At 29.6% G+C, this 12,086-nt stretch overlaps 1 protein-coding gene across 5 annotated transcripts in view; it reads left to right on the top strand.

Annotated features, from left to right (window-relative positions):
• Positions 1-11,541, top strand: part of p120ctn (adherens junction protein p120) — a 53,989-nt gene extending 42,448 nt beyond the window's left edge. For all 5 annotated transcript variants that reach the window (XM_014436571.3, XM_014436569.3, XM_014436568.3 and 2 more), the window contains 2 exons: positions 4,065-4,401; positions 9,180-11,541. In XM_014436571.3, coding sequence (XP_014292057.1) covers positions 4,065-4,401; positions 9,180-9,341 — 499 coding nt within the window. In that variant the 3' untranslated portion in view covers positions 9,342-11,541. The remainder of the gene's footprint in view (positions 1-4,064; positions 4,402-9,179) is intronic.
• Positions 11,542-12,086: the final 545 nt, after the last annotated feature.

Here is a 12,086-nt window from a genome sequence, read left to right as displayed (position 1 = left end):
TATATATATATATCCTATAAGATACCCTAGAAAGCAGAATCGAGAGATTTGAAAGGAAAGTACTCCATTCAATTACCGTAGTGATCAGGGATCAGAGGCTTAACACAGAGAACTTACAGTGAACTCCTTGCAGAGACTGATTAGTTAATATCTCATGATATATGTAGGCAAGGAGGTTAAGATGGGCGTGACATGTGGCTTGAAGAAATCCATCAGGACGCCTCTACACTGCTATAAATGCCTTTATAGTTGGCAAGAGATCATGTGGGAGGCCAAAAACCAGATGGATAGACAGAATCAACAAAGATGTGCCAGAGCTGCATGCAGCAAACTGGATAGCAGTAGCACATGACAGACAGGCATGGAGAAGGCTGCTTATTATTATTATGGCACTACGGTCCTACAAGAACCTGGGCCTCCTCCACAACAGCCAACCAATCTACACAGTCTCTTGCTTTCTCCTTCCATCTGCCAACCTTCAAGAGCTTTAAATCCTCCTCCACATCGTCCAGCCATCTGATCCAGGGACGTCCTCTTTTCCGTTTTCCATCTGGTTTGCCATAAACCATCTTTTTGGGTATCCTTTCATCAATCATTCTCTCAACGTATCCTAACCATCTTAATCTTGCTTTTTAATTAACGCCACGATGCTGGGTTCCCCGTTCAGATTTATCAGTTCCTCATTCCTTCTTTCTCTCACAGGAGTTGAGCATCTGTTCTGCTTTTCTTGTTAAGGGCCATATTTCTCCCCCATAGATCACTACTACTGGCCTTACGATGGTTTTGTAAATGACCACTCTCATCCTTTTAGAGAGAGCTCTAAAATTTAGTATTTTCTGCAGTGAGAAATAACATTTATTTCCTGCTGCTATCTTGGCCTCTATTTCGCTCTCTACTTTGTTATTATCTTTAACCAGGCTTCCCAGGTATTTAAACTGGTTTACAGAACTGAAACTTTGCTATTCTCTTCCTTATCCTCTCTTGAGCTTTTCATGTACACCGTCTTGTCTTCATTTACCTTAAGGGCCAATTCATGGGCTGCTTCTTCGAATTCCTGGACTGTTCTTTTTAATGCTGCTCGGGTTCTTGCAGCAATGACTACGTCATCTGCATATGCTAAGTGTTGAGACAGTCTATTGTAAATGGTCCCTCCTGGATTAGTTCTGATTGAACGAATAGCTACTTCTAATGCTATATTAAATAGAAGAGGAGCCAGAGGAGCCCCCTGTCACAAGCCATTCATCACAGAGAATTCCTGGGACAGCGAATTTCCAAGCTTAACTCGGCAGGTAGTGTTCAATAGTGTCATTTTTACTAGCCTGTCTAGTTTTTTCAGTATGCCTACCTTTATCATGGCTTTTAAAAGTTCCTTTCTGTCCACACTGTCATAAGCCTGTAAGTTCCTTAGTCCATGAATAGCAGATGCAGGTCTATGTTATACTCATAACACTTTTCCATTGCCTGCCTCAGGGTGAATACCTGGTCAACTATCGATCTACCGGGCCGGAACCCTCCCTGATATTCTCCTATAATATTTTCCGTTAAATTGGACACTCTTTTATATAGAAGCACTGCCAGTATTTTATAAGTTGTCCTTAGTAAAGCAATGCCTCTATAATATAATTATTAGAAGGCTGCTTAGGGTGGTCAAATAATATAATATCAAATTTTTAATGAATATTAGAATTATTCATTTACATTAGAACTAACATTGTCTAAATGTTTGACAATTCCAAAATAATATTTTGTATTAAATTTGTAAAAAAAAATACAAAGAAAATTTAATATTTTCTATTTATAAATTTTGACTGAAAACCAGAACATCTATTGACTATTCTTTAGGGAAAATAGTCAATTATTTTTCAGTGGGCCATTTTATATTGATCTGAAGGCCGAGAATGAATGTTATTTTTGCTGTTTTACCTTCTTTTAATCATTTCCTTTATTTCAGGGGTTTGCCAAATTACAGTTTGATGTCATAAAGTTTGGATTTTGATATTAGTATGAATGATAGTGTGGATTTCAGATTTCAGTGATGGTGGAAGTTGAGTTGATAGTTTAAAAGGAATAAATAATATCCCAATGGACAAAATCCTGTCCTGGACAAATTAGTGTCTTGCTGTTTTACCTTCCTTTAATCATTTCCTTTATTTCAGGGGTCAGCCAAATTACAGTTTGATGTCATAAAGTTTGGATTTTGAGATTAGTATGAATGATTGTATGGATTGTAGATTTGAGTGATGGTGGAAGTTGAGTTGATAGTTTAAAAGGAATAAATAATATCCCAATGGACAAAATCCTGTTCAGGTTACAAAGGTTTGAATGTAATGAGGTTCGAACTACATTAGGATTCTTACTACTTTAGGAGTAAAAGATTGGACGGGTAGATCATATATAATATGGATGAGTTCTTGTAATGAAAAAAACAGAACAGAGTTCTAGATCAGAAAAAAAGGAATTTTTATCAGAGATTCAGTGATGTTAAAGGTCTTACCCGTTATTTGAAAATTGCTTGTGATGGGTAGAACAATAAGGAATAAGGTAAAGATTAAGGAAAAACATCAGGTTAGTGAGGAACAATTTATCACTGGATTCAAAATCATATGAATTTTGTTAAAACACACAGGAGATAATGACATTGGAATAGGTATAGATTAGTTGGGAAAAAAGAATTTGAAGAAATTGTCAAATAAAAGACTGTGTTAGGTAATAACAAGTGTTAGGTAAACAACAGCATATAACAGAGGTAGTTGAAATTTCAAGAAATATGTATTCTAGGAGAGAAATGTTAAGAGGTGATCGAAATAAGAGTTTGGCTTCAAGACTGTCATGAATATATATCCTGACATATATATTCAAATATATATTAAAGACCAATTAATTGTACGATAACACACAGAGTTAATTCAAAATTGTTAGAGCCATTTTCGAGGAAATTAGAAAAATTTGAAAAAATTATTACATTAAATTGTCACATCCCAGGTATAACCCACCTAAATATGTAATTTTAGTTTCGTTCTACTTTTCATTTTTGTGGTGGGCTGTACACACGCGCACAGACCATTTTGTGAGACTTAATTATTTTGACTCAGGGAATCCCAAAACGTGTATTTCCGTTGAAAATGCGAATTCAAAATTTTGTACTATTGCAATACTTTTCCTTACTATATATTCCATATGTAGGTAAGTGAAAGTAAAAATATTGTAAAAAAAAAAAAAAAAAAAAAGTAAAAGGACAACCATGAATCGAAGATGGTTGATCACTTTATCCCTTGGTTGATCTTATTTATTATTGTTTTATTTACAAAATGGTTATTTAAATGATTTTCAATACCGTGTCCTTCTGATCAATACAGTTTTATATTCACTTGATTAATCAAAAATATTAATATGTTTTATAATTTTATTGGTATCTATTGGGAGAAACAAGTCTGGCAAGTTGGTCTGTTGGTCCTTTTTGCATACCCCTAGTGGCTCGGGACCACCGAGAAATAAATATTAACTGCCCCAGGTGGGAATCAAACCCACAACGTTCCAAACTGAGCAATGGTCATTATGTCCCTTTTAATAAATATATAAATCTATCATAATTTTAAGTGGTAACAGTTAAAAACATTAATGAAAAAAACCTATTTTAAAAAAAAAATTAATAACAATCTTCACTGCACATGTTTGGTTCTTTAATCAATAGATTTTCCCAAGTTAGAAGTTTTCCTACATTCCTACACGACTTATCAATCTACTGTACCCGTGTAAATGAGTTGTTTATGCTTCAACAAATACCTATGGCTTTTAACAGTTATCTATAATTTTTGATATTAAAAGAGAAGTATGCATAGTCTAAACAAATATGTTATTTTTCAGGTTCATATCCTGCAATAAAAGTTATTTTAATTTCATTTAGTGTTTTTTAACTCTTTGTTTTATTTGTTTAGTTTAGAATAGGATCAAAAGCAGTTCATATAATGTTATTAATGGAGCTATTTATAAGTCTAATCAATTCGAAATTGTATTATTTCTTAGTATTTTCCTAATTACACACTATTTTAATTTTTTTTTTTTAGATCTCTTTTGGAGTCAGGTGGTGTTGAAAGATTAATGAATATTACAAGACAACGTCAAAAATATACACCGCGTGTGTTAAAATTTGCTGGCCAAGTTCTTTTTACCATGTGGCAACATCAAGAACTAAGAGAGGTGTATAAAAAACATGGATGGAAAGAACAGGACTTCGTTACAAAAACTGTTGCAGCCCGTAATGCTGGTCCTAATTCTCCTAGTAATGCGAATAGTACATTGAATCGCCCTATGGCAAGTCAAGGTGGAACTCGTTATGAAGATAAAACTATGCAATGTTTGCCATCTGATGTAAGAACTTCTACATCACCAAATTTTCAGGCTGTTAGTAACTTCTGTTATTAATTTTCTTTATTTATTTAACATAATTAATATTTTCTATAAAAAAAAATGTATTCTCTCTGTTTAAGCCATATGTGGTGTAATCAATTAAGAAAATATTCTTTTTTAATTGAATGATGATATTTCTTAATTTCATGGGGTTGTACTGATGGTTAGGAAATGTTCTGTTGGGAACTGCACTAGACAGAAAGATTATTTTCTTGTTTTATTTTTTCATTATATGTATTTTATTTCATTTTGTGATTCATTAAATAATTCCTTATTTTATTTTCTATTTTCTTAGTTTAACCTCATAGAGCAAGGGCATAGTAGTATGAATTATTTGAGGTTAGAAACTTTTTAAAATATATACAATTTCAACATATACTTTAATTTATTTTCTGAGAGTTTAAAATGGAAGTGAAATAAGATCTTCGTAAGAACAAAAACTTGTATTTAGTTGATTAGTTTGTATACTGACCAGATATCTCTTAATTTAACATTCCACATTGAATTGTGAGTCAAATCCATGCCGAGTAAAAAACAAATATTATTGATAATAATTATAATGATTTTACACTTCATTGAAAGAAAAACACTTGACTCTTGCCCACACTATGATATGAAAATTATTGCTGGAGACATAAATGCTAAAGTGGGCAAAAGAGAGTTATGCTTTCCTACTATCGGTAAACATATCCACTATACAACTAGTAACAATGATGACCAAAGACTGATGTACTTTGCAGCATCCTAGGACCTTATAATCGGAATTATCTTATTCCCCATCAGAGATATTTACGAAGGTACATGGGATAAACAGTCAACCAGATTGGCCACATTCTTCTCAACAGTAGACACATTAGTAGCATAACGGATGTTTGTATATTCAGAGGAGCTCATGTTGATAGCTATCATTACCTCAGTATAGCTCGCATTATAGTGAGAATAATATGCAAATTAATTGGAAAAATCTATTGATTCAATTTTAAAGTGTTCAGGGACCCTCAAGTTATCAAAAAATATGAAGAAACACTCAATCAAAAACTATAATCACAGTTATCTAAGAGTAATGATAATAAAGTTGGGTTAACTGCAGTACTGCAATAGCACAAGCTGCCGATGTAAAGCTAGCTCAGTAGGCTTCCCTCTCCATTCCAATTCTTCCCCTTATTTACCAAGCCTGAATGGCCTAAGTAAGAAAAAGCCTGATTTCCAAATGCATTTTTGAGGTATTTAATTGAACTGTACATATATTTCACGAAAATAGGGTTGTAGAGCTACTATTGGCAAACAAAAAGTCAATCATTTTAGGCCTTTTTTACCAGTTTGGGAAACACTTGTTTTTATATTTGCACTATTTCTTGGGAGTCTTTTTGCATCAAATATTTATTATAGGTAGACTAATAAAAGTCTCAGTTTAAGTCCTGAAACATGTTCCTATGATAATTAAATATCCAAAAATGGCTCATGTATCTATTTTGATTTTTTTGCAAATGGTTATTGACCGATTGTAATTGTTAAAAGTTAATCTATTTTACCATAAACTAATATGTTTTATTTTTTCTTCACATATTAATAGTGAAAAAACCTATTCACTATTAGCATGTGAATTTTTTTCTATTTTCATGGATTTTTTCCATGTTGGATCATAAAAATCTTTTTCAAAAACTTAAATTTGTTTCCACAATTTTTCTCTTAATTATCATTTTAATTATTTTTTATATTTGATTGTTTTAGAGTGGTTTAGTTTATTATCAATTAACACAATTTTGATCCTTTTTTTCCTCTCAACTTTTATTCTTTAAAATTCTCCATCGTTTTTGCCCTCAGGCCATTCTCAAGGATACAACCTACAAAAATTTTTTGTTTTTGTTTTTATATAACAATTACATTATTTCCTTCAACTACACACTGATTTCTTTGGCCATACATTCAATATTGATGTCATTGCTTTTTAAAAAACCTAAAATTGCAAGCTAATTTCCCTTGTCACATCTTTAAAATAAATTAATCATTAAAATAGTATCATAATCACTTCATAAAATTTTGTTTTTAAATAGATTTCTTACTTACTTAATTTTTTAAAAAATAAATTGATATCCTAGATTTAAAACTTTTTTACAAACAACTTTCCCTTCTGTCAATTATATTTACAACTTAAAAACAGAACCTACCTTCAACAGGTTAGGACTCTGTCATCACCTTATCATATAACAATAACTTTTTTATCATTAATTTATATTTTTAATATAATTTAATTAACATTCATTTTTAATTATTTTACTTATATTTAAAATCCATAATTAATATATTCTTATTTTATGTGTATTTTTTTAACATAGATATACCCCCCTCTCTATTTTATTTATTCACCTATTCATACTTTTATTAGTGTAGTTGAAGGAAATAGTGTAATTGTTATATAAAAACAAAAAAAAAATTTTGTAGGTTGTATCCTTGAGAATGACCTAAGGGCCGAAGCGTTGGAGAATTTTAAAGAATTAAAGTTGAGAGGAAAAAAAGGATCAAAATTGTGTTAATTGATAATAAACTTAATTATCATGTTAAGAAAGTCCATTCTGAATTTGTTTGAAAATATAGATATTTTTTCTCTGGAATAGCTGGACCAAAAGGGAATTTAGAATTAAAATGCATCTCCTCTTCATCAACTTCGAATGATATTGTTGATTAAGGAGCACTGTGCAAAGCACTGAAAGAGATGAATGTTACTGAAAATGTATTTACTTAATAACCATGTCCTAAGATTGGGTGCTTGGCAAAATGTTCAAGCCTTGGTCTATATAAATTTGAACAGGTTCCTAAGTTCATATACTTAAGTTCTCAGATCAGAAATGTTAAATATATTTCTGGTTTTATATGAAAAGAAAGATTGTGTTTGCAAGACAATGTCAATTTGGGCTGCAACAGCATCTTTCGAGCAATCTTGTACTTCAACGGACCAAGAACATTCTATAAAAGACATTGTTTCACTTAGTTATTGTATATGAATCAAAATCCTCAACAACTACTAAAGCTGAGGAAAGGGACCTTCAAATATTTGAAAGAAAAGTCCTAAGACATATACATCGACTTTTTTGTTTAGTAGACGTTTTGAGGTTAAGAAAAAATAAGGAAATATATCAGATGTTCAGAGAACCTGCTGTAATTAAAGTCATAAAACTGGGAAAATTGAAATGGGCCGATCATGTTGTGAGAATGATTAATGACATGATCCTAAAGAAATTTCTGACAGAAGACATGGAACAGGTTCAGAAGGGATGCAGAGAATGCAATGGCAGGACTTTGTTCCCAATGACATGAGAAATATGGGTACTCTTTAGTTGATATCGAAACTGGATGGTTATTGAACAAAACAGGGACTCCAGGAGACTACTGTTCAGGAATTCAGGTCTCGGTAATGGGTTGTAGAGTTAAACAACAGCAACATCTAAACATTGTTTAACCCATTTATGGTACATCAATTTAGCCTTTGTTTCTTCAATAATTATGTTTTTTTTTTTTTATTAAATCAGCTATTTCTTCGAGGTTGGTACTAAATGAAAATAATTTATGGATATATTTTCTTTACATTCCTTCTATTAAGAGTAAAGATGGTTGTTTTAAAATGCAAAAAGACTGACTCGTGCTTGTTCATCTCACCCTGTTTGTTTATTTTTCTATATTTCCCTCATTTCTTTTTCAGTTTCGAAGTTCACTCTAGGTTTTAATAATAAAAGTGAAATTTATTTAGAAAAAAAAAGCCTACTTCTTTCATATAGAAGTTGTTAAAATTTTAAAAACATTGTGGATAAGCTGACTCAAGAAACAGATATTTATCTGTCAATATATATACATTTGTCAAGATTTGTGAATACAAATGTATTGACCTGTCCTGCATTTGTATTGACTGATCTTGACAAATATATTTGTCTCTTCATTTTTTGAGAGAAATATAGGTGAAAGCTCACTTGATTAACGCTGGGAAAAACCTCATTCAGAACAGTAAAGTTGGAAAGGTCGGGTCTGGACACATTTATATTGAATACACTAATTTGTTGGAAAAATTACTTAGAAATCGGAGAAAAAGTACTTCAAAATGAAGTGAGATATAACAATAAAAAGATTTTTTAACTGCAGAAATTATAATAAGTTTTGGGAACACACTCTTGACATCAATTTATCACTTTCAGTGAGAATGGCCCATGTAACAAATTCATGGAAGGAGTAAATTTTCATGATAATTATAGGGTTGAAAACTACAGACTAAAAATTCAAGGTAAAAAGTAGTTTGGTTTCTGTTTATAAACATGTTGACACTGTCTGTGATAAATTTCGGAAAAATTCACAACATAACCAATGAAAGCTAGATGCTGAGTTGGTTCAATTATAAGAATCAAGCTTATCGTTTCTATTAAAAAAATGTATATTTTACAGATTTACTCTGGCTATGGGTGATACCAGATATAAATAATTTTATACTTTTAAATATTTTAACATGAAAACTCCCTTCTGTGTTTAAGCAAAGTTTTGTGAAATTAGGTTATTAAAATACCTATATTTTGTTGTATGTGTTAAGTTATAACCAATGCTAATTTATTTTATCTTAGATTAATTGATATTTTAATAATAATTAGTATTAATTGTGTGTAAAAACTTTTATTTTGTGAAATTTTAGGAAAAAAATTCTAGTTCATGATCGAATATGGTCTTTTAATTTATTTGAAGTATTTGTATTATGTTTGAATTTTGTAGTCTAATTTTACTCCATTGATTTCCAGGTTAAACCTGGTGAACCATTATATGCTCAAGTTAATAGAGAGAAAAAGAAAAGCAACAGGAGTGTAGGGCTTGGTTCTGCTGAAGGATGGAGTTACGATGAAAACACTAAAGGCTTAGTTGTTGATCCAGCATCAACACCAGGGGGTGATTCTTGGGTTTAGCCTCATGAATATTCTAAGCTGTGAAGTGTTCAAAAATTCAGGCCTCCCTCAGGTGAACAGATGTTTGACCATTTAGTATAGTATTTGAGAAGTTACCAGTGGAAGTAGTATTATGAGCTTCCAGCAAGAAGGTGTTACAACATTCCAATTATTTTTTTTGGAGATTCATCTACTCTCACTAACTTATTCATTAATGTTCAATTGATTAATTTTTTAATTGTTTTTCTTATGAGAGAAGATTATCATTGAGTGTTCATGATAGTGGAATTTATTTGAAGAAAACTGCTGTTCTTTTGAACTATTGATATGTTGAAGTTTTGATGTAAAAAATATTGATATTTATATTATCATATTTAATAATGATTGTCATTACTATGTTAATATATTTTACCATATTCTTGTTTATAAAGTTATCTGTTTATAGAATTTTATTGGTAATAATATTTTATGTAGATATCATGTATTTGAACATAAATCACTATCCATTAAATTAACAGCCACTAGTCAATCTTGTATCTTTAATTATTATTTTTCTTGTTATTTTCAGATAGATTGTCATTTAACAGGTTTAGGTTGGCAATGCATGTAAATAGTTCTTTTATTATTATATTTTTATCAAGAAATGCATTCCTCAGTTTTATAGTAATTTGACATTTCAATCATTACTATTTTTAAACTTTATTGAGTGGTGACTGCTAATGAATATGTATTTTATGAAGAGTTGAAAATCTCATATTTCCTAGTCTTTAAAATTTCTTTTGATTGAATTTTTCACATTTATTAATTAAAGTATTGATGCAATTTGTAAAGTATTTATCACTTTATGTTAATAGTAGTTATATTCAATAAGGGTCTATAGGAATTGAAAGGAGTGATTAAATACTGATATTAATACTAAGTTCAATTAGTTTTGTGCCAAAAAAAAGAACTTGAATTGAACTAATTGAAAGTATAATAACCCTTTATAGGCAACAAGTTTTTCTGCACAGATATATGAAGTATGAAGGGAAATATGTTATTAAATGGTAATAAAATTGTTATTTATATTTATTTTTGAAGTTATAAGTGTGCTAGTAAAAATGTTTCTGCGTGTGTGTGTGTGTGTGTGTGTGTGTGTGTACATTCATATTTATATGTATCTGGATATATGGGTATGTATCTACTCACACATAGTTGAATGTGTGTGTTTGTTATGGATGTGTGTATTTATGTATGTATGTATGCATTGAGTTGCTTATTTGTAAAATATATAGTATCTTCTGATGGTGGAAAGCTTTTTTTTTTTTCCAATTTTAATTTTTCTAAATCAATAATTTTGTTATAAATATTGATAATTTTTTTCAGATCGATTTCACTTACATTGCCTATGTTATGGATTGGTTTAAGATAACTTTTATGTGAAATAATTATGTTTATATAGAGTGCAGTTCATCCAATTATCTTAGACCTTGCTGTAAAAACTAGTTTAAAAGAATACTTTCAATGGGGCTTCTTGTTATTAATATTCAATATTTATTCAAATTTATTAGTGTTGAAATTTTCAGAAATGATTTTATAATCATAATAAATATATTTAATATTTCAAGATAATGATCGTTGAATCATTTTGAGAGATAATAGTTTTATTTAAAAAAAATAAATTTAAATGTATATTATCCAACATATGCTTGGGAAATAAATAAATGTTCTATCATTTTTATTCATCATAAACAAGTAATTACCCCTTCCCTAATTATTTTTTTTTAATGCAGGAATATTGTGTTTATTCCAAAAAAATATTCCAATCTATATATCTTGTGTATCCACACACTAAACAAACACACTCGTATGTATGTATTAGACTTATAGACATAAGAAATGTATGTATGTATATTTTTTTCTGTTTTGTATAAATATGGCTGTTACTTTTCTTAAATAAGTTATGTGTAATTCTTAAAACTGTATCACACTTTCACAATTAGAGGATTTGGTGAATGGTAAACTGCTAAAAGTCATAGCTCTTAAGTTTCTCATCTTGTTTATACGTGGTTATATTTGTTAGTTGTATAGAAGAAAAAAAAAACATGGCTTTATACATCACTATATACAAGAATTGATTTTATTTATCATAAATTACTTTAATTATATAATTGTTTTTCCTTGTTATAACCATTTATTTACTCTTGATATTAGACTTATATAAATTATATGTTTTCTATATTTTGTTTTAAATTTTTATAAGATGTAAATATGAAGATTTTTAAAATTTTATTTCACATATCAAATTAAAGAATGTGAACAAATCTACATCTTCTTCCAAAAATCCACATTTAACAATAATAATTGTCATAATCGTTTGCCTGTTGTCAGTCAACATAATATCTTGATTATTATTATTATAAATATCTTCTTAAGAGAAAATCAGTATTATTATTGCAAAGGTAAGATTTTTTTATACTTTTTTTTTTTATATTAAATGTGATATTATTTTATGAGTAAATGATTTAAAGTAATATTTAATAAATTCATAAACATACCAATTATACACTTTAATATATTAAAGTGTATAATTGGTATGTTTATGAATTATTTAAAGTAATATTTAATAATTTCAGATTTATTAATAAATAGAATAATTAACATGTTAATCAATGATTAGTTACCAGCTTTCATCTGTATCGATATTCATTCTGATATGTTATGGCCATTTGCATGGTTTATTCTGCCACTATACAATGACAATATATGGCCTAAAGCGATAATGGC

This window comes from Halyomorpha halys, unplaced genomic scaffold (genome assembly GCF_000696795.3).
Source record: "Halyomorpha halys isolate HHAL.00 unplaced genomic scaffold, Hhal_1.1 Scaffold1991.1, whole genome shotgun sequence".
NCBI classification, from domain to species: domain Eukaryota; kingdom Metazoa; phylum Arthropoda; class Insecta; order Hemiptera; family Pentatomidae; genus Halyomorpha; species Halyomorpha halys.
This window is presented reverse-complemented; position numbering and strand designations above follow the sequence as displayed.